The following is a 24,516-nucleotide window of genomic DNA, read 5'->3' as shown; positions in this document are numbered from 1 at the left end:
GACTCCTCTCAGATTTTCTTCATATTTGGCATACTCACTAATTGAGGCTTCCTAATCACGAATCTGAAGTTAAAAGTTGTCGGAAACGTCTAGAAATTGCAAAATAAACTAAAATAAGCCGTCAGTTTTTGGAATGGAAACTGTCGATTTTCGCGAAATTTTTTGTTTCACAAGCAAATATATATATTCCTGATACTACCATGACACGAAATTTTAACTATGTTTGCCTAACCTAACCACACGTCAATGGTTCATGGGTTTAGCGTCAATGGTTCACAATTATTTTGCAATTTCTAGATCCTGATACTACCACGACACAAAATTTTAACTATGTTTGCCTAACCTAACCACACGTCAATGGTTTGCAATTATTTTGCAATTTCTGGACGTTTCCGACAAATTTTAACTTCAGATTCGTCATTAGCAGGCCTCAATTAAATAATTTTGGGGGTCATCAACCCACTGTCTGTACTCCATCAGGAATTATGTTGATTTTTTCTTTTAATTGACAGATTTTGATGTTTGCGTAAAAAAAATTGATTTCAGCACATGGAAAACACAAATGACTGAGATAATTGATCCAAAAATATGGCATGTGTAAGTGAAAACCTACCATCTTGGAGTACTTTTGCCGTTTTACATTGTTGTGGAAAAGATTCCAAGCTTTCGAGAGCTGGGATGAGAAGTGGTGTTAGCTCTCGAAAGCTTGGAATCTTTTCATCATTCATTGCCAGGAAAGCTTCAAGACTTACTTAAATCATCGTGTTTGCAAATTAATTTGCATAATGAAGTAGTAACTCATTGCTTAAATTTTTATATTGCGGTTATGAACCAAGAACAAGGCAAATATGTGCAACTTGAGATGTACAGTCACTGACACTTGTGGGTTGTAACAATTCCATTAACTTTCAGTGCACTCATTACAACCCAAGAGTGTCCATGACTGTACAACAAGGCAGATTGCCTCATTCATGAAATGAGCTAAGTGTTACCATCCCTCGGAAAGGAAAGGTAAAGATACGAAAAGTGATCAAAATGCGAGAAAAACATTGCACAGATGCTCAGACATGTCAATTCTTCTAATTATTGAGCAATCCAGTGGGATGGGAAAGTGGTCAAGTCCTTCATAATTAGTTATATTACAATCAGTGGCGTAGCGTTATAGTATGCCCGGCGTTCCCAGATTTAAAATTTCAAAAATGCTTAAATGCTGCGATTATAAAGTAAAACGTGACTAATTTCATATATGTTTGACCTTCATGGCATTATAATGGCTATTTTTCGCGATCCGCTTGCAACGCTCCACTCTCAACACTCGTTCTAGCATCTCTTTTCAATGCCTTTCCCGGCCGGATGCCAAGCAGGTTCGGCGTACAGGACTCCTATATTCCTTGCTGCCTTTATGGAGGGAAAGCTTCCATTTCTACAGCACGCCCGTAAATATGCTCTCTTACGCCGGCGTACGAGAGGTCTACCGTGATTGGTTCATGTGACCCTTCCTGCCTTCTGAAGCAGACCACAGCGGCAGAATTCCTACCCGGTTCTTCGCGCTCATGCAACTCGTGCTGTGTGATGCTACAATACCCAATATTGACTGACGTAACTTTACCAATCTCAAATATACTGCTTCTTAATGGCCCCTGCATTGTATAATTTATCGCACGAACAGCGATGTGTATTAGAAACTAAAAGATCGACACAGTTTTTGTCAAATAAGTTGGTGAAGTCGTCGTGATAGAAATTCAGCCTGTGGCTGCTCTACCACTTAACCCACAAAACTATTATTTTTTTATTGTATTTTTTTGTTATTATCTAACTACTTAATATTGTATGAATGGAAATGTTTAGCATTCATTTGAAAACTCTTAACATCGAATGGTCTCTGGAGAAAATTATTTTAAAATGTTTATCAGCATTCTCAAGATGTAATAAACAGTGGTCTGAATTTCCAATCGGCACTGTTACGTCAGTAGAGTGTACAATATTTGGATCATCCACTCTGCTTTCACAGTGCGCCAAGACTACAGAGGTCCCTGGTTCGAATCCCGGCGTGAGCACGGGTCTTCTTTGTCAGTGTCCCTTCATCAATATCATCACTCATATTCATATTCGCAATTAACCAAAAGTGGTAGAAAAGTGAAGTAAAATAAACCAAATCAATCAGTAGTTGGATCACCCACAACAATGACGTCTACTGTTGTGCAGAGGCGCTTGTGATTCAGGTAGGTTTTTAATGACTTGCGTCATGCAGAAAGATATAAAAAAAGGTATAGAACACCAGAGTTTAAAACATCTGTGGCATAGTGAGGCATCTAATTTTCTAGCTAAAACATGCAATGATGATGTTTTATTGAAAACCCAGCTTACTTCAGGCAAATAATACCTGTGGTGACTAATACCATAAGTAAATTATTAAGCAAGAAAGGGCCGACTCTTCCTTCGGACTTGGCGTTCCCACCCGAAATGTCCATGCTACGCCACTGATTACAATCAGAATCATACACATTGATCATACTTTATTCTCATGAAAATAACGTAATTGAGCCAAGTATTGTCCTTTGCAATGTGATTTCTGGTGAACAATTGTGGCAAACCGTGTTGGTAGCCTGCAGTACTAAAGAGGGCGCTGGAGTTTGGCGAAGGTTGCCATGAAAAGCGCTTAAATTTAACATGGGCTTTTTTGCTTGTTGTTGAATATAACGTATTAGGACAAAAATTTGTCAGAAAACATGATGTGAACTTGCTTTGTGAAACTTTGAGTACATGGCATATTTATGCAATTGCAGTTTGACAAATGTGCACAAAATTGCATATATTTTTTTCAATTTCCCATAAGGAAATGCGTAAATAACCAGAGACTGGTTTTGCGATTTGTGGGTAGCACAAACGAAAATGGCCATTATAATGCATACTAACGTAATGTTCAATTCTTTTATGACCAATCTACGAGGCTTGTCAGGAAAGTAAAGATACAAACTAAATATATACTAAGATATACAAGAAATGTATTGCACGCAACTGAAGCTACACTGGATACACTGGTACAGAGGTTATTTCTCCACATAAGTGCCACCATTGTCCAAACATTTGTTCAAACGCGGAACAGGATTTTGTATCCCAGAATCGTAACAATCCGTCGCCTTCATCTGGAACCAAGATGTTTCTTTAGGTACAGGAACAGATGGGTGTGAGGTCGGGGCTGTATGGCGGATGTTCAAGGATGTCCCATTGAAAGTGTGCAAGCAGATCCTAGGTGACATTCACTGAATGGGGTCGGGCGTTGTCATGAATAAAGTGGATTCCATGTGACAACATGTCCCTCCATTTCTTTTGAATTGCACGTCGAAGATGTTTCAAAGTCTGGCAGTAGGTTTCAGCATTAATCGTTATTCCTGGAGGCATGAATTGCACCAGTAGGATGCAAAAACCTGATGCATCTGCATGAATTACATTGAAACAGCTGCCTTAGACTGCAGGTGCAGTCTCACTGTTTCAGCGGAAACATGGAACCTTTCTGCAAGTTCATCACACTTTAGACCACTGTCCTCCTCGATGGCTGCTTTCAGGCCCTCGTCATCCAACAAATGTGGTCGTCCACTGCGAGGTTCATCCGAAAGGCTCACATCTCACGAACGGAACTACCTGGCAGTGTGTTCGTTCACGGCATTCTCCCCAAATGCCTGGCAAATGCGGCAGCTGACAGGCCCAATTTAAAGTCATACAACAAACACATGCGAACAAGCTGCTTCGATACCTCCATTTCTCTTCGACACTGGATGAGCTATGACTGCTGTGTGTGCGCAACGTGCCTGTAGTACTGACTGTCAATGGTCAGACTAACTCCCGATCACTTGCAGGCACGTGCATCATTTCGTTTCATGTCTGTGAGCGCATGATTATTGGGACGTCAAAAACAGCAAGGACTTTTTTGGTTACCTTGTACATAAGGCTTAAGGTGCTCTTGGTTAAATATTACACGTAATGATTTTTTTTATTGTTCTTTTAAGCCGGTCATGCTGTATTTTAAATGTGGGTCAAGTTTGTTGTAAGTGTTCATGAACCACACTGATTTAGTCTAGAAACTTGGAGAAGCCATGGCATTCTGTTTTTACAAAATTGTAGACACCAGAAACTGTAGGTCCAGCATGAAGTGGACTAGAGTTAACTTTTGTGGTAATGCTGTTGTGCTTTTACATGAAATAAGCTTAATAATTATGCCTTTACCAGCACACGTAGATTTTTTTTTTTATCTGTTGTAATTCATGAAGTAGCAAAATTGTGGTAAGAGTTAAAGGAGAGAGAAATGTTTCGTTTTCTGACAGGTCCGCAAGGAGGACGAGAAACCTAAACAGCTGTGCCTGCCGTGCGTATCCAAACTGGAGGTGTGCAACGAACTGCTGGAGCTGTGCCTAGCAGCGGAGTTCAAGTTTGAGAGCATTCTCCAAGGGAGGTTCCCCACTGACAAGGGCATGGGCACAGATGCAACAGAAGTGCAGGTACTGAAAGTTAGATTGATTCATCTGCTTTATTTTACTTCGCTTTTTGTGCCACTTTTGCGTAACTTGCGAAGATTGAGATGAGTGACGATATGATGAATGGACTCTCAAAAACATCCATGGCCAGGCCTAGATTTGAACCCAGGACCCTGAAGTTTCCCTGTCGCAACAGTCCACCACTGTTCCACCCCTTTTGCTAGTTGTCAGGGAGTACTGTTTGTAATTATTATGATGGGTCTGATTTACAACTCTGCACTGTAATTCAATTCAATTCAATTCAATTCAATGGTCTTTATTCTTGGGCGAGGTTCAGCAAATGCTGATCTACCACCTAACCCGACAAAGAAAAATGTAGCAAAGTACCTAGCTACATTATTATACATTAAGATTATAAGACACTACATAAGTAAAATAACATAAAAGAAACTATAAAGAAAAACTACTACTACACAAAGAAAATCACAAAAAGAAAACAGATGACAAAATATATACAGTGCGTGTGTTCTAATAAATGAAAAGATAATAATATACATGTATTAACTTAGTTTCGGTCCAGTTTTTTCAATAATTCACAGGAAACAGTTTTTAATCATATGTAGTCTTACTTTGCTTCTGATCATCAATCAGTGAATCATATACGGCCCTACGAAAGTGTTTGTAGTTCAGTTGCTTTATTTCGTTCGGGAGTGCATTCCAGATTTTAGGTGCCATGTAACTGAATGAAGATTGCGAAAGAGAAGTTCTGCAGCGAGGTATATGGAGGTTAGCGGCGTTTCTGGTGGAGTATGAGTGCGTTTCACTCCTGGCTTTAAGCTTTACACTCAGATAATCCGGGATGTTTTTATTTATAACATTGCAAGTAGTGCATGCCATGTGCATGCACTACTTGCATGTGCAAGACATGGCAAGAAATAGCAATATAAGGCCATGGATGTTCCCAAGGTAAAATATTCCGGAGGTAAAATCGTCCCCCCATTCAGATCTCCGGGTGGGGACTACTTTGGGAGGTCCCTGGACTAAGGATAAGATCTACGTTAGGAATAAGGATATTAAATTAGGCACCTGGAATGTTCTGAGCCTTTACCGGCCTGGGGCATTTCAGTGTACAGTTAATGAGATAGTTAAATATAAATTAGATGTAGTAGCTGTCCAGGAAGTTAGGTGGCCAGGAGAAGGGAATTGTAAAACTAAAAATATACTTTTTTCTATGGTGGTATTGAAAATCATAATTTTGGAACAGGCTTTTTCATAAATAATAGAATTATCTCGGCTCTTAAAACAGTAGAATTTATTAATGATAGGATATCATATGCAGTTTTACAGGGTAGGTGGTGTAAAATTATTTTAATAAACATACATTCTCCAACGGAAGATAAAGATGATTTTTATGCAGAGTTAGAACAAGTCTTTGATAAATTTTCTCAGTATGATATGAAAATTCTGTTAGGTGACTAATGCACAGATTGGCAAAGAAGAGACATTTAAACCCACGATTGGTAAAGAAAGACTTCACGAATTAAGTAATGATAATGGTATAAGATTGATTACTTTTGCAACCTCAAAGAATTTAATTGTGAAAAGTACCACTTTTAAACATAAAGATCTCCATAAATATACCTGGTCTTCTCCAGATGGTAAAACTCATAATCAGATAGATCATATTCGCATTGATAAGAGAAGGCATACTAGTATAATTGACGTTTGTACACATAGAGGTGCTGACTGTGCCAGTGACCATTATTTAGTAATTGCTAAATTAAGAGAAAGACTCGCAGTGATAAATCATTAGCAAAAAAATCTAAAAGTTCTAAAATTTAATACAGGAAAATTTGCTGATGAAAGAATTCAGAAAGATTACCAAATTAAACTGTCAAATAGATTTGATGTTTTGCAGGATTTAAATGATGATGAAAATATAAATGAAACAGATGTAAATAAGAATTGGGAGCACATACGTAATGCAATAGAATCAGCAGCTAAAGAAAGTATAGGATACCATAAACCAAGAAAAAGTAAGCCATGGTTTAATAATGAATGTCATAACCTAATAGAAATAAGGAATCAGGCTAGACTTAGGTGGTTAAATAACTCTGATGATACAAATCTAAGCAATTATAATAGAATAAAGCGAGAAGTTAACAGCACGTTTAGAAGTAAAAAAAGAGATGACTTGAAAAGTAAAATTACCGAAATTGAAACAAACAGCATAAATAAAAATATCAAGAGATTTATAGAAAGGTGTAGATGAGTTTAGAAAGGGGTGGCAACCTAAAGTAAACTTCATAAAAGATAAAGACGGCGATTTTCTAGCTGACCCAAGCGATATTCTAAATAGATGGAAGAACTACTTTAATGACCTTTTAAATGTTCATGTAGGATATAAATCAGAAGTAAATGAAGTACACACAGCAGAACCTTTAGTTCCAGAACCTAACTTGACTGAAGTTAAAGATGCTGTTAAAAGGCTAAAGAATAACAAAGCACCTGGCATTGATTTAATACCAGCTGAGTTAATTAAATATGGTGGAAATTTGTTAATATGTCAAATTCATAAATTAATTTGTTTAATATGGAATAAAGAAGAAATCCCTCAACAGTGGAAAGAATCCATAATTGTTCCTGTGTTTAAAAAAGGTGATAAAATGAACTGCAATAATTGCCGTGGAATTTCTCTACTCTCAACAACATATAAAATATTATCTAACATTATTTTAACAAGATTAACCCCATATGCTAATGAAATTATAGGTGATTATCAATGTGGATTTAAACGTAACAGATCAACTACAGATCAAATTTTTCACATCAGACAGACACTTGAAAAAAAGTGGGAATATAATCAAAATGTCCATCAGCTATTCATTGATTTCAAAAAAGCATATGATTCGGTCAAAAGAGATAAATTATATAATATATTAGTAGAGTTTGGAATACCTAAGAAGCTTGTTAGTATGATAAAAGTATGCACCAGTGAGTGAAACAGAAAGCAAAATTCGTGTGGGTATTAATATGTCTGACAAATTTTCAATTCATGATGGGTTAAAACAAAGAAGATTCATTATCTCCATTGCTCTTTAATTTTGCCTTAGAATATGCTGTTAGGAAGGTAAAAGAAACTAAAGAAGGACTAAAATTAAATGGTATGACTCAGTTGTTAGCATATGCAGATGATGTAGACTTACTGGGGGATGATATAAATACAATTAAGAATAATGCTAAAATATTTTTCAAAACTGCTAAAGAGATAGGTTTGGAAGTTAACAAGGAGAAAACTAAATATATGCTTACAGGCCGAAACCAATTGTTAGGTAATAATCAAAATCTAATTATTGATAACAACTCGTTTGAACCAGTTTCGAAATTCAAATACTTAGGAGTAATATTAACAAATGAAAATTATATTAAAGAGGAAATAAAAAGTAGGCTTAATTCAGGAAATGCATGTTACTTCTCTTTTCATAAACTTTTGTCTTCTCATTTAATATCTAAGAAATTAAAAGTTAAAATATACAAAACAGTAATTGTGCCTGTAGTATTATATGGATGTGAAACTTGGTCCCTTACATTGAAAGAGGAACATAAATTGAGAGTATTTGAAAACAAGATTCTTAGGAAAATCTTTGAACCTAAAAGGGATGAGGAGACAGGTGAGTGGAGAAGGTTACATAATTTAGAACTACATAATTTGTATTCATGTCCAGATATTATTAGAATAATTAAATCAAGACGACTTAGGTGGGCAGGCCATGTGGCACGAATGGGAGAGGAAAGAGGAGTTCACAGGATTCTTGTTGGGAAACCTGATGGTAAGAGACCTATAGGAAGGCCAAGACGAAGATGGAGGGACAACGTGGAGATGGACCTAAAGGAAATCGGTAGAGATGGAAAAGAGTATATAGATCTTGCTCAAGATAGGGACAGATGGAAGGCCTGTGTTGCTGCAGCCATGAACCTTCGGGTTTAAGAAGGCTAGAGAGTTAGTTAGTTATGATGGGTCTGTTTGAGTGAGAGCAAGATCTTGAAGGGAAGTATGTGTTTATTGATCCACCAACATATTTTAAGCTATGCCATGGAAGCAGTGGAATCCTTTATGGACGAGTGAGAGGCGTAGCCCATCATGCAATATTTGTCCAGTAAGGTGGTAACAGGAATCCTATCGTTCCCTATAAAATTCTAATGTGAATTAACAACTGGCTATAATTGGACTTCATTTCATGTGCATGTGTGTTGTAGCCACTTCTTTCAAATTCCAACTACTAGATGCCATGTTTTCTTCGTTCCTAAATATTACCTGAACTCTTGTCGAATTAGGTAACACTTTGTTTATGCTCTTGAAAATAGCATTCAGTAATTTATGTGCACATTATGTAATATATATTTTTTTTTACAAACATTCCACTTCATATTTCACATTTAGTGACAATTTCAATACCATGAAGTTTTATGATAATTTTTCATTAAATATTTTTGTAGCATGTATTGAAAATCTGTTTTCAGGAACTTTTAATTTTTAATTTTTTTTTTTACTTTAAAAAATTATTTCAGAAAAATGTTCATAAATGCGAGAAAAAATTTCTAAAATGTTACCTATTATATATCTGTGGAAAGAGCAGATGATTTAAATTACAGGAAAGATATGTTAAATAACATACTTTCTTTGATTGTTTTAAAAACAGCAAGAATTAAATTTAAACTCCTGGGAAAAACTGTATCTTCAGGCTCGCCCAGAAAGAGTTAACCAATAACAGCAGGAGGGGTGAACACGGGGAGGAGGAAGCCTGTAGTTTCCTATTTTCTGAGGTACAATTACTTTGTGGCTTCACCATATTGCGATAATACAGTAGTCTACATAACTCAAATTTTAATTTTCTTACACAGTAAACTTCTCTTCTTTACAGACACAAGCACCACCTGATGACCAAACAGATAAAACTGGTCTTACGGTAGATGATCCATTAACAGTCGTTCCCATGTTAGGACCCAGGCCGACACGTGTGTGGCCGACGGAGGATCCAGATAAACCAGAACAAGGGATTGTTCAAACTCGTGAGCTCACCCAGGTCCCTACCACGGTGACCGTCGAGCACAGCACGCTGGCCGTTCACACAGGCCAGCTGGCAGGGGAGGGGGTGATAGTCCTTGGGAAGGCCGATCCCAGACGACGTGTGATCGACACTGGCCAGGAGAGGCTCACCGAATTTGGCGGAAGAGCCGAAATCCACACCACAAACGGAGCAGAAGTACAGTGCGATGATGATTGCCAAGATATATTGCTGATGGTGGAATTGAAGTACAAGGATGACCTCATACAGCCTGATGGAACTCCTAAAGCCACGGCAGTTGCTTATACAACTCAAGCTGAGCCTGCACCGGCCACCTTAGACACCAGATTGGCTGCACAGAGTACTGTTGTGTTGGATCCAACCAAGTAAGCATCATTTTCTACATCATTGAACTTTAAGATAAGTGTAAATACAGTATTGGACAAATTATTGGACTCATTGTAAAAAAGAAGCACATTTCCTTGTTTTGAAAGTGTTCTAATTAAATATATTTGACGATTGTTATAACTTTTGATGGGATTAAACTGTTTGTCTGCTTCGATATAATCTTGTTTCCCACAATCCTTTCTTTTACTACAAGATAGGTGGCAACGCGATTCTTTGCATGTTTGCAAAAATGCCTAAAACAATACGTACATTGTTTACCATGTTACTTATGCTATTTTTTGGTTATAGCAAAGGAAATAATATTAATTCTGGTTGTCGTAAGGGTATTCTTTATTTGTATCTTTGGAGCAACATGTAATTTCATAAACCACGTGGTTTAAAGTTTAGAAAGAAGAGTGAAAAGGAATTGTACACAAACAATGATTAAAATGGGCTCAAAAAGAGCCAAAGGTGGTCATATGAAGTACTGACAGCTTGTGGAGTGTGTAACAATTAGGGTGACCATAATATTTTGACCCAAAATTCTCAAGGAAGTCCATTTACCCCCACCTGAAAAATTGCAATCAATAAACTATTATTATTATTAGATAAAGTATGGATCACATAAATGATACATTATAAACAACAAATAAAATATGATCTCCCATTATCAAAATAATAAAATGTGAGCTCACTGATCAGCCTTTGATGTTAGGCCTAGGCTAAAATTGAAGAATGAGAGAAATGTTCATAATCTGCCTTCCTCCCCCTTCTCCAACTCACGCTCAACGGGATTGGATACAGTCACGGACACTTCTGGATTGTAAGGATGCAATTGGCTTTCAGTTGAATCGTTACAACCCAGAAGTGTTCATAACTATACTAGGCAAGCACAACACAATTCCCATCACATTCAGAAGGACGTCATACTTTGCGATCCACTTCTAACTTACCAAATAATCTACCCATTTATTGGACAAGCACACCTTATTTTTATTTTCTTTCCAGACTTTTTGAAGTTGCATCACGACTCCTCTTGCAAGTTGCCACTGATCGAACGGTTTTGTTTTGTCTTCTTCTGAATTAGAAAATATATTAGAATTCACGCATTCATTAGGAATTGTCTTCGATTTTCTGTCGAGACGCAGGAATTTAAATTCTTCGTGCAGGCCCGCATTGAAACTACATGTACGCTTCTTCTTCCATCGACTTCTTTTCAGCATGAAATGTTACAAATTTAGATTTAATTTTCGAGCTAACTTTTAGATTTTTATAAAACAGGACATATTGAGGATTTTTAAAATATGGACACTTCTCCTAAATGGGACTGTCCCAGTCAAAATGGGACATATGGTCACCCTAGTAACAATGCAATGTGTATCACAAAACATTAAATCTGTCAAATTTCTCTACATAAAGTGAGTTAATCTGTGTTTCATTTTTTCAACTAATGAGTCCAATAATATGGCGAATATTGTATGCATGCATATTTCATTAAAAATGCCACAAACAATTGTCCTTGGTCTCTGCTGCCAGTGGTTAAAAAAGTCAGGTTTTTCATGTATAGGCATAACCCTGATTTACCTGCTATTAGTTCCAAATTTGAAGGTGGTTTGCAAGTGAAAGTACAAAGTTTTGTGTACTTCCACTGCTATTTATCAAAATGTCTTGTATAAAGTAGACAAATATACAAATTTACTTACTCATGTAACGAGCAGAATTTTTAAATACCATGTAGCCCTGTGCCTAATCCTCCCCCCCCTCTCTCTCTCTCTCTCCCTATTTCAGTTTTCTCTCTTTTCCGATAGAGAACGAGCAAGTTATCAGTCATAAGATTATTTTATATTTATAATGCAATAGTATTCAGGTGTTATGTGTATGACATTCACACATAAAATGTAAGGTTCTAGACATGTGATTTGTTTAAAATATTCATAATGAACTGATTTCATAGATGTAGCAGTGTCTGCTAACAAATGAAGAAGAAGAAACCCTCGAGTATGATGACATAGCCTGAATGCATGAAATGAATTAACAAAAGTCTGTTGTGTGTCTGACACTTTAACCCTTAGTACGCCGCACGGTCTGACGAAAGTAAGCCCAGTGTCGCCGAGGCTTTGAGCGGGAAATTTGAATTCGTATACATAATGGAGAAAAATCGTAATAACTCTGGCACTATGGGACCAATCTACTTCGGATAACTTTTGTTTTGCAGGCAATACATCGGTGCATGCAACCATGTAAAATTTGGATGCCCCAACCGCGGGGGGGTTACGAGCGAGGGCTGCATCCCCCCAATTTCAATGAAAAAAAAAATAAAAATGTGGAGTTTGCCCCCTCTTCTCCAGCTACTTTGGGGAGAAAACCGGAACTTTTGCTTTTTTTTCAAAGAATGGACCTTCAGCAACAGAATGAAACTTGATTCATGTTCGTGGGTGCAATACAATTTGAATAATAAGGCAAAACGTAAAACTCTAGCGAATTTTAGCCAATTTGCACATTATTCATAAAATTGTTATAACTGACACTATGGGACCAATCTACTTCGGATAACTTTTGTTTTGCAGGCAGAACATCAGTGCATGCAACCATGTAAAATTTGGATGCCCCAACCGCAGGGGGCTTACGGGCCGGGGCTGCATCCCCCCAATTTCAATGAAAAAAATCATAAAAATATGGAGTTTGCCCCCTCTTCTCCAGCTATTTTGGGGAGAAAACCGAAACTTTTGCTTTTTTTTCAAAGAATGGACCTTCAGCAACAGAATGAAACTTGATTCATGTTCGTGGGTGCAATACAATTTGAATAATAAGGCAAAACGTAATACTCTAGCGAATTTTAGCCAATTTGCATATTATTCATAAAATTGTTATAACTGACACTATGGGACCAATCTACTTCGGATAACTTTTGTTTTGCAGGCAGAACATCAGTGCATGCAACCATGTAAAATTTGGATGCCCCAACCGCGGGGGGTTACGGGCGGGGGCTGCATCCCCCGAATTTCAATGAAAAAATCATAATAATTTGGAGTTTGCCCCCTCTTCTCCAGCTACTTTGGGGAGAAAACCCGAACTTTTGCTTTTTTCGTTCGCACTTGCATATTGTGTAGCTACTGTGAATCTATTTCTCCCTTTTGACATGGCTCTTTGTGGAAATATGTCCGGAAGGAAACGTTTGTGCGTTAGGGAAATCGATGAGATGTTATATGATACGAAGTGTTTATGGTGAGGCCTTTGTTAGTCCTAACAGAGGAGGGAGGGAGCCTTTGCAATCCTTTCTTTTGTCTATACTTGTGGATAGACACACGCTTTAGACTCATGCTTTTGGCCTCTGGCTATCGTCAAGCTTCATTGCATTTCTAACATAGAGCCGACAGAAAGCTGACACTGCCAAACCTCATCCAATCCCCTCTCTCCTTGCCCTACCCCCCCACCCCTGCCACTACTTCAGCTCGATCACCAGGTCTAAACACAAAGAAGAATGTGTGCCTTATCAGTACTAAATCACAGCGTTGGAAGCTTGGAGGGAAACAGCATCGTAAATACCAAGCATTTATTGTGTCTGTCAACTGAAGAGCGAACGCGTGTTTGGGTGAGCCCAAACACGTGACATATTCCGAGAAAGGAGGGGGTGGGGGGATTTGGAATTTTCGAAACACGATTGCAAATTATGTTCCCGAACGAACTGTCAGTGTTTCAACTTCAATATACAAATATAAGTGTGGCAAACCCTCGATAATTGTATCTAAAGCTGTTTGTAACATATGTGTTACAGCGGCTACAAGGGACATACTTTTTTTGTAACATATGTGTTACGGCGGCGAACTAAGGGTTAAAAATTGTAATGTATTAGGTGGGCAATTTCATTTAGCAAAGGAAAAGACTTGCAAAGAGGCTGTGGACAAAATGTACCTTATCCTAATCTCAAGTTTCTTTTTTTGGGAAGCACTTGACACATTTTTTGTGTGTCGCTTCAGTCTTGCAAGACAACCCTACCCAGGAGGAAACCCCCAAGTCAAAATTGTGCACGTACGCTGTCAATTAGCAAAGAACAATCAATATCTTAAAAGGCACCAAACACATCACTTAATCAAATATGCCCAAATCCTCAGTCGAAAAATGCTGCAAGAAAACATTACCCTAGGATCATTCTTCTTCCTCTATAACAAGAAGTCCTAATTAACACCGTGATATTGAGTCCTATTCCAAAATTACATTAATATTAGTTTAGGCGTTCAAAATGCTTGCAGGGTAAAATGAACAACAACAATTCTCAGATAATTTTTACCAACAGGTTTATTATAATAACTCTCGCAAGGTAGTGAAGATTCTTTTCAACAATACAATAATTGGGCTAACAATAACTTGACGATCCAGTGTCAATTTTCATGTTTACAAAAGGAGCATCCAAGTAATAAATTAATTATATGAATACAAATCCTAACAGCAGACAACATGCGTTCAAATAGAACTTGATTAATCACGCCTTAATTTTTTGCAACAGCAAATATTCATGTTACCTGTAAACCGCCTTCAATTTAATCAACTGGTGCTCTTAAAATTCATCAAAGTATGTTTTTAGACATATAAGGGAGGTTTTGGGTTTTATTGTTTTTTCTCTTGTTACACGCAAACGTAACACTTCCTCCTTCTAACGTTTTATACAGGAGAAATACAACTTTGTGGTAAGGTAAAGTGTTCCCCTGTGCTTAGCACCACGCCATGAAGGCGTATAGGGGGTGTGGGGGTAACGCCCCACACTTTCTTGATCCGGTCGTGACTGGGGGTGATGTGATCAGCATCACGCCCCTGACCGCCTTTACCCCCCAGGGTTTCCCCCTCAGGTACCCATGTTATTCGACGCTGGGTGGGCGCCGGGGCTGCTTCCATCGTTAGAAAAGTTCCCGGATTTGAACCGGCCGGGGATCGAACCCGGGACCTTTAGCATGGTAGTCAGACGCGTTACCGACTGAGCCACCGCGGCCACTTTGTGATATTAGTTTAAAACACTAGATGTCATCATGCAAATTTGAAAAGGCCAAAGAAACCTCCACTGTTTGTTCATTTCTGTAGTTTCTTACACGACTATCGCCTTACAAACCTGAAAACTACAACAAGCTACATTGGCCATTCATTCCCTTTTTATAACCAAGCAATTAAACATTTGTTCACGGTGCCAATTCGTCGTCATCCTCTAAAGTCGTATTATGTACAACACTATGGGTTCACTAGTTGAAAACTTACATACCTCGGTCACATTAAGACCCACTGACAAAAACTCTTGGAGAGCGTGAACAGTTTTCTGAGATTCTTGTCTGGTGACGTCTTCTTAACTTCATTGTACTTGATTCCATAGTTGAATGTTCCCGTACTTCTTGGAAGATCAGGGTGAACAAATTTGACGATCCAATCCAAGCTTGAGTAGACTCTTCCGTTCTGTCGAAAGTTGGATTCTTCAAACGGCGTAATAACCAAACCACGGCGATGGTTCTTTTTAGAAATGAAAATTATTCCTAACATTTTCTTCTCGTAACTAGCAATTCAAGTAGATGAACAAACATGCCAAAACAGTTCCAAACTTGCCTATGTATCCCTTCCACTCTTCAATCTGGTACATGCAGTATTCCTTGAGACGCAGCGCAACTAAAACTCCAAACAGTCTGAAACACACACGACAAAATCGTAATATTGCACTTCTGTCAGAAACATCCAAGCATGCATCGTTTCCTCGATTCCGCTATCACTGCAGTAGTCTCTTTGTAACTTGCGTGACTATATTCGTAGAGGCAACGTGTCTCGACCACTTGTTTATCACGAAACATAGTCTTGTGGCTTCTCTTCTAAGCACCAGCGAAAAGGTAGCGAGTGCTTCTTTCTGTTGCGTCAGAGAGAAGGGAGAATGCATTGCCTGTTAGTACACGAGTGTGTTTTGTTTCAAGAGGCGAAGTGGAGAACTCGAATCACACACTGCCTCCCTCTAGGGAACAATTCTACAAACAATACCAAAAACAAAATAAGGACGCAAGGCATACCGAATTGAGATGAGAGGACTTGTGGGATATTTCCCACGGTAATAAAATGATAGTTTATACATTCTTTAAAGGCCACGGAGAAATATGTTACAAAATGTAGCAAATTTTGACTTCATTTGTCTGTGAAGAATATGGGCTACACATGCTAATAATTTTTTTTGTATGTACACATTGCTTGCATTGTAGAATTATTTTTGCTGTTAAAATATGCATTCACAAACATTTAAACTTTAATTCAATTAAAAATAATAATAATTTTCAGATTGATTAATTTTTGTTATTTACAAGGAGTAGGACCACTTTCTGTGAAATGCCCCAATAAAATAAACCTAGCCTGGTGTAAAGCAATTCTCGTGTTCAGACATTGATGGAACCACAATTTTCACACCCTTGTTATAAATCTTCATAAAGCGATGTCAGCATAAATGAAAGTTATAATCCTAATCCCCGCGTCAGGTTAAGTTTGCAGCAGGTTTTATGTATCAATCCGCATGAGGTCTGAGCTCAGACTCTTCTGTGCCAGTCTTGACTCAACTGCTGAGCTGTTTATATCGCAGACACTGAGAAAATCCGCAGTATTGCCAAGCACACAACATATCAAAACCCTCGCATGCATGTAAAGCAGAATGTATTTTTCCTCTTTTTGTCTCCTGAACCATACAGTTTTAAAAGTACTTTCTGCGCATAGATTATGCAATAAATGTGTCCTTACTTAATGTAAATCGTGAAATATCTTCGAAACACGAGGGCATGTGTGTATATTTCGAGCATGCAGAAAAGAAAAACACAAAGGTAAAAGTAAACGACAGACCCCTTTTGAATTTAATGACGAGTTATTGTTCTTGGTTTTCGAAAGAAATAAATCTATCAAAAACTTAGTTGCTTGTTTCGCAATAGATCTGTTTTTATAAGACACACACACTTCAAGTTTATACCATCAAAAAGAGCATGATTTGTTATGATGGAGTCTACTACTATTACTCTGTTTGGTTTCAATTTATGAATCACTTCACTAAACCAGGATTCAAATCTTGGTCTGTCCATTTCTTGGTGATAATCTAATCACCCTTCCCTTTCTTTGCATGGAGCAGTAAACATGCGTCTTCAACAAAGCCGCCAGTGGGTGAAACAATAAGCCTCCCCCTCCCCCTTTCCAGTCGGTTGCTTTCAGCCCTGGCGGTGGTTTGCAAGGTGGTATCATCTCATGCTTGATTTCTTCTCACGGCGATATCTTTGATTACCATGGAAATCCTTTGTCGTCAAACAACAAACAATCGTTTCCTCCTCCTAAACTCACACTGCAAATCAATCAACACCCGAGACACAGTTCGTGTGCACATTGGCGGCAAATCACCTCACGCCCTGTTTTATTTTAGTCTTGTTGCCATAAGGAGGAATATGCATTTAAAACAACTTGCTTGACTTTGAAGAGCTTTTGCCTTCGGATGATGCCCAAAATAACACTCGGGCAAAACCGTGTCCTGAACAGGAGACCTCGATTCAGCCATTCACGCCGCTAGCAATGAATCACGGTAAAAGGGTTAAAATAGTGGGATGTGCAACACTGGTATCACCGATTCAACGCATTCAGTCTTGCTAGACTCGCTCTGGAGTTTCCGTGTCTTTTCAACGCAATAGACATCCCAGTTGGCAGATCTGCGGTTCCAAATTTGTCTGCACAGTGATTGCAACCCATCAAGTTCATACCTGGTAATGGATGTATTATTTTGTTTCTTGCAAGTATGCAGTCGTGTTGGAATAGAACCCGTCTCAGTGGAACTATATTCTGCGCGAACGTTTGGATCTACATGTGCGAAAACTTGCTGCAAAGTTAACTTGACGCATAGCTTACATTGTATCACATTAACTTCAATCAAGAGATTCAGGGCAGATCTATTTGCACTCTGGTCTGACAGTTGCGACTCAAATCCATTTACAGTACTTATAATTTGCTCATTGCTTGTCTCAGGACTCTAGAGTATGCCTCCCTAATGGCTTAGTAGTAATACTTTTGCCTTGTAATACAGATGCCCCAGTTTAGATTCTCAGTGAATGGGTTGGTTAGTACTTTGCACTCAGGGCAGGGATATCTGTATGAAATTATGAAAATAACAATAAGAAATATTTAGTTAATATGATATATTTATGAAAATGAAAATTACAGTGCATTGTGGTTTACATGTACCGATATTTGTTTCAGGTACAAACGTGTACGAGAAGATGTGATCCAGCCACCACAAGAGACTGCAGTGCCGAGAATTGAGAAGCCGTTCTCCTGTGAGGTGTGCGGAAAGTCTTTCATGAGGCGAACAAACCTGAATGCTCACATTGGTGTTCACACCCAAGTCAAACCTTACAGCTGCGACTTGTGTGGGAAACGGTTTTGTGTGAGGTGGGACCTTACGTTGCACCAGCGCATTCACAGCGGGCTGTTCACGTGCGAGTTCTGTGGGAAAGCTTTCAGTGTGAAGGGAAAGCTCGAACGACACCGGCGCGTTCACACAGGTGAAAAGCCTTTCGCTTGTGATATTTGTGCAAAAGCGTTCAGCGACAAGCGTAACTTGGAAGCACACCGCCGTTGTCACACTGGCGAAAAACCTTACAGCTGTAAAATTTGCGGGCGGAGTTTCCGTGTCAAATCGCACCTGTCGGACCATCGTCGCGTGCACAGCCAAGAGAAGCCATACACCTGCCACATCTGTGGAAAGAGCTTCAAGTGGAAGACCAACTTGAATATCCACCTGAAGCTGCATAGAGGGGAGCACTTCACTTGCGATCTTTGCGGGCGACGGTTTGCTCGGAAGGGCGACTTGGTCAAGCACCACCAGGGACACAGTGGCGAAAAGCCTTATGCTTGTGAGGAGTGCGAAAAGAGATTCGCCGACCGAGCGACGCTTCAGAAACACTTGAAGTGCCACAGTGACGACAAGCCGTACAGTTGTGATCTCTGCGGAAAGAATTTCCACTTCCACTGGTACTTGAACACCCACAAAAAGATCCACAGCGAGGAGAAGCCGTATACTTGTGACCTGTGCGGGAAGACTTTCAACAAGAAAGGCAACCTCTTGAGTCACAAGAAATTTCACAATGGAGACAAGCCGTATCCTTGTGAAATTTGTAATAAAACCTTCTTCGATATTCAGACTTTAACAAAACATAAGGAACTCCATATTGCTACGTGAGCGGAATTAATGTGAATGTATATAATGGAATACATAGTGACATGATATTTCTACCAATTTCAGGTTCATTGTCACCCACCATTCTGCAAGGTGCATTTGAGCCACCTCAATTGCATAATGGCTAACACTGTCACCTTGTAATCAAGGGGTCTCTTTGCTCCTGAATAACTGTACCATAACTATGGTAAGGTATGTTCCCATGCTCATTCACCATGCCAGGGGAGATGTGGGAGTATGGCCCCACACTTTATTAACGATCTGTTTTTTTTTTTTGAGGTTGTGTGATATGCACCTTGCTCTGGCTGCTTTTATCCCTCAGGTACCTATTTATTCGAGACTTCATGCAGGGACAACATTGTGGAAATTCTGATCTTAGATCACCCACACCAGGAATCGAACCTATATCTCTCGAGTGGCAGTTAAGGTGGAATGACACGAAACTGGATTTCCAGTTTGCACTAGACTGGCTACCTGAGCAGAAATGATGGCTGCCTGCTTGACTAGTTTTGATGACTACACCGTGTTCTAATTGCAACTGGCTTTCTCGACTGGATTCTGTGCAACAGCCAATCAGAGCAAAGTGTGTCCATGTGAAGATTATCTCTGAGTTTGCCAAAGGAAAGTTTTTTTGTCTGTGGGTTCCGAGTGTTGGTTGTTTTTGTTCGCTTCTTGATAAAAGAGAAAGTAACATAGATGACATGCATTCGTGTTTAGTTCATTAATATTTAGGTATTTATGCAAAGCGATGAGATTCGTACGTGACAAATATGATTAGCCGATAATAGGAAAATCCCTGTTACAAGTGTATTAAATGTTTGACATATTTAGTTGAACAAGATATTTTTTTTGTGAATGAATCCTGCAAATCTCATGTATGAATATGCATACCAGAGTTCATTAAAAAGCTTGTTCAGTATGCAGTGATTACCATATTTTCTTTCGAGCCAATTTCTAGTCCATACTTTTCTTTAATTTTTAATAACAGGAGTAATTCTCCTACGACGTTCTTCAAATTGCTTGTCCATCTTTTTAGATTGTTAGCTCTGCACAATGTCTTATGGGAATAAAAGTATACAGAAACTAGCAGATGGGTAGCCAGACCAGTGCCAAATAAGGCATTCCTACTGGAAATCCAGTTCCATGTGATTCGGCCTTTAGACACCCTACTGACTATTCCAAACAACCCGTAGTCTGGACTTAGAAACTAACTTTGAGTGCATGTAGTATCTTAAGTAAATTATTTGATTGTTCTTCAAAATACGAAACTCCTGTTCACTTATTTTAATTTTATTCTGAGTGGTTAGAAAAGTAGGAAAATTTATGCAACAGATTGTCAGTAAGCTGGTTTTGTCCATACTCAAGCACTCAAGATGTCTTGTATGGTTAAATTTTTTTTAAATTTGCATATTTACTCCCAATTTCTTCTTTAAAGTCGCACACTCTGTTTTTCTTTTTTGCCCTAAAATATCACACTAATTGCGGTCATTTTTGAAAATCATGTTACTTAACTGTTTTTACTTCCATTTAGAACTGAAGTTTATCATTTCTAATAATTATTCAGTGTATACAGATGAGTGAATCTTACTATTGAAAGAGAGAATTTCAGGTTTATATCTTTTATCAGTAATAAAGTATTGTTAGGTAGTATATACCTATATCTGTCCTTGTATCTATTACAAACAAAATATTTCGTATGTGACATGATGGCAAAGGAATCTTCTGTGCACACTCAAAATAGTTCTGGTCATTTCATGAAATGGATTTGTACTTTTACTTTGTCTATTGTGCCACTTTCTGCTAATCATGATGAAGAGATGAAAATGATGAGGGACAAGGGAATAACCATCCCTACTATCGAATTAAAAATTGTGGAGACTTGAGTTTGTACTCCCAATTAAAAATTAACCAGTTGACCTACATAAAAACGAGTTATATCAAAATTTAGCTTATTCAATTCTGCATTAAACTATTGTATATACAGCGGTTCTTCAACTGCGGTCCACGGGACCCTGTCAGGGGGTCCGCAAAGGTTCGGAAAAATACTAAGACAAGAGTATTTACTCTTTAATGATGCAAATTCCGGGCTTAAATCTTTGAGTTAATTCTTATGGGTCCACGAGGGCGAGTGATCTCTGAAGGGGGTCCGCGGTCTAGGAAAGTTCAGGAACCGCTGTTTTTTTTAGTTTTTTTTTTTAAGTATGCCTTCGAATTTTAATCGTTGTGAGAACAAAAAAAAGTTCTTGTTGTTTGGTGTTTTTCAAATGACCACTCTCTTTGAAATTCTATAAACAGAAAACTTCTGGCTTGATCACGATGAAATTTAAATACAGTGCAGGTAGAATGGTTTTCAATAGGATTCTTAATTTTCAGTTTTTTTTAATGACCCAAAAAGAAAAGGTTTTTGTCAATTTTGTGAAAACTTAGTATTGGGTGGGTAGTTCTACAAATACGATCTTGGTCTTGTTTTTAAGCTCTCTGCAGCTGTTTTAAAAAAAACATTCTTGTCAATTCACATTGCAAAATTTCTACAGCTATATAAAGATGTCAGTAATTATGATAGAGGTAGGCAACCTCCGTTATCGCAAATAATAGTTATTTCGCAGTAAATAGTGGACCTCTTAGGGCCAAATGCCTGTTTTGTTCAGTTTTGTACCACACAGGCTGTATTGAAGGCCCTATATGGCTTTTTAAGTGGGTCCCCTATTGTCATAATGACTCAACATCAAAACTTAGCTACTTTATTAGCCAATGGAATTACAATCTCGCCAGACCTGAACTGTGACTCTTTCATCAATTTCATCTAATCTACATCATAATTAGCCTATAGAGGCAGAAAAGCAATCGAAAGGACAAAAGTATTAAGCACTAGGCTATGCTACGATGACACACAACTAGCTTAATGGTTAACCAAGATTCTTTGAAATTTAAGATTCACTGATTGAGAGTTGGTGGGAATAATGATATGAAAAATTTGATGAGAATCTGCTCTTGTCTCGATATGAGTAAAAATGAGTGTGCTCTCCATAAACAGTGTAGCTGTTAAGAATTTTATTATTCTTTTCAAAACAGTTTAATGTTGTTAGGTGGCAAAACCAGCTAGTAAACACAAATTACCGTATTCGCCATAAAGATGCATTTTTTTCTCTTTAATGAAAGACAGGGTCTGTCTTGTATGCCGATACTTAGTTTTTTATTACCTCCATTTCTGGAAATTTTCTCTTCTGAGTTAGACTATTTCTTTCTTGCTTCCTTGCAGTGTATACGATTAAAATATATTATTTCGTGGTTAGATAAGGGGAGTTATTTGTTCAGAGTATACCTATATATTACTTTATATTTGAAATATTGTAAAGTAATTATAAAATCAATGCAGAAGCTTGTTCCACAAAAATGTGTACAAAAAAGGGTATATACGTTGGTGTCTCTTATGAGCCAGCAAATACGGTATATTAAATTGCCAATGAACAGATCTGCTTCCCACTGAGTGCCAAATGTTAATGGTTGAATTTCATGAATTTCCATGGTGGGGTGGTTTGTAAAATGTGTTATGAAATCACGGGTTCTGATGTGTGAATGGGGTAAAGCATGGATGTTTTTTTTTTTGTGTGCTTGTTCAACTGACCATTCATCCACACTGTCATAACAATTCTAGGGTGTTCAAGAAAAGACACACAAACTGCAATTTTCTGTTTGTCATCTAAGTCACACTGAATCAATTAAAGAAAATGGAAGTATAATTTTACATTGGACATGTGTGAAGATTCTAAACAGTACATCATGTCTATATGGTTTGCTATTAAAATAATATGTCTGCTGTAAAATTGCATGTTTTGATTTCGTTCTTTTTCCTGAACAGCCTAGAATTATGGACGTAGAATCTAGAGCTAAAATAAACATAAAGGAATTATAAAAATATGGTGAATTAAATGAAATCCCGAAATTTGCAAAATATAGGAAAATCATGTGTGTATGTATTTTGAACTCTTGGTTGTCTCATGAAATCTCATACTATTGTTAAAAAGAGGAATATATTCCTTCCTTCCTTGGATATTCTCAGACCAAGCTGAGTTATTGTTCATATATCTGTGCTAGTTTCAGCAAGACATTAATTATGATTTAATGTTCTATCATAATTTCTGAAAATAATGTCTTTAAATTTTTCTACTGTACAGAAGCAGCTATATATTCGAGATGTTATTGTAATGCTTTTAATAATGTGTGGCATAGATGCATTCACTGCGTTGTAGTTAAAATTTTGTAAATACTTCATTCTTTAGAGTATTTCTTCTTTCTCTGCAATAGTTCTCTTGCTTAGGTGTGTTCAAAATCAGTATTATATTACTTCTCAGCCATCTGAAAACAGTTACATGCTCACCTGTGATAATATGGATACGTATACCAAGTGATGTGTGAAGATCTTACTGGAGCAGAAGCCATAATTTTAATTATTACTGTTTCTTACATTGCAGTTAGTGCATTGAACATTTCTGTGTGAAGACATTTAATTATATGTAAATAATGATTTCATTTTAAATTGTGTAAATCCTGCTGTTGGTTAGTGTTAGCTTTATTTTACTCCAAAACATTTTCCCAGTTTGTATGAAATATATGCACTAGGGAAGTGTACGTGTGGAATAACAAGAAAATATTTTATGTAGGAAATGATTTCTCTCACATCTGTATAAAATTGACCTATAGTGTACATTGTGCAAAAATAAATATAAATTGAGAAACAGTCCACACAGATATTGCAAGGTTAATTCAATTAATTAATTAATTTTTTCTTGCATGTATGCATTGTAGAATTATTTATTTTGTAGTCTACGGTTATTACATGCATAAAAACAGTTTTTCATTGTGACGTTTCAGGAGAACATATGCTCCCTTCAACAGACATTTATTTGTAGTTTGATCAAAAAAATTTAACCATTCTTATAACTGTATCTTTAATCAAACTAAAAATAAATGTCTGATGAAGGGAGTGTGTGTTCTCTTGAAACGTCACAACGAAAAACTGTTTTTATCCTTGTAATAACTGTAGACTACAAGAGAAATAATTCGAAGTTAGTCTTGAAGCTTTGCTGATGACGAATGATAAACAGATTCTCTGGTTATCGACCAGGGAGTTTTGGAAAGGTATCAGAGCTTTCAAGAGCTAACCATACTCCCATCTTCAGAATAGAAATGCAGTGCTGACGTCAACCTGGTTGTGTGTGTTTGGAAATGGAGGGTTCTGGTGAAGATGGCAGAACAGTTGGGAGCCATGTCTACTGGGTCCGCACTGCTAGTTGAGTATTGCTAGCAGGCCAGATCTAGTTCGAGCCCCGTGGATCCGGTGTGCAACTGACTTTAGGCTTCTTGAAAATTGCACAGATTT

The 24,516-nt window shown here is 37.8% G+C and overlaps 1 protein-coding gene across 1 annotated transcript in view; it reads left to right on the top strand.

Moving 5' to 3' along the window:
• LOC146003628 (uncharacterized) overlaps positions 1 to 23,869 on the top strand; it is a 34,813-nt gene extending 10,944 nt beyond the window's left edge. The window contains exons 2-4 of the mRNA XM_083141950.1: positions 4,323 to 4,496; positions 9,395 to 9,924; positions 18,158 to 23,869. Of these exons, the coding sequence (XP_082998076.1) occupies positions 4,323 to 4,496; positions 9,395 to 9,924; positions 18,158 to 19,139 (1,686 nt within the window). The 3' untranslated portion in view covers positions 19,140 to 23,869. The remainder of the gene's footprint in view (positions 1 to 4,322; positions 4,497 to 9,394; positions 9,925 to 18,157) is intronic.
• Positions 23,870 to 24,516: the final 647 nt, after the last annotated feature.

This window comes from Lepisma saccharinum, chromosome 20, assembly GCF_977018435.1.
Source record: "Lepisma saccharinum chromosome 20, izLepSacc3.1, whole genome shotgun sequence".
Taxonomy (NCBI): Eukaryota; Metazoa; Arthropoda; class Insecta; order Zygentoma; family Lepismatidae; genus Lepisma; species Lepisma saccharinum.
Note: the sequence above shows the minus strand (reverse complement) of the source record. Positions and strands in the feature narration are given on the sequence as shown.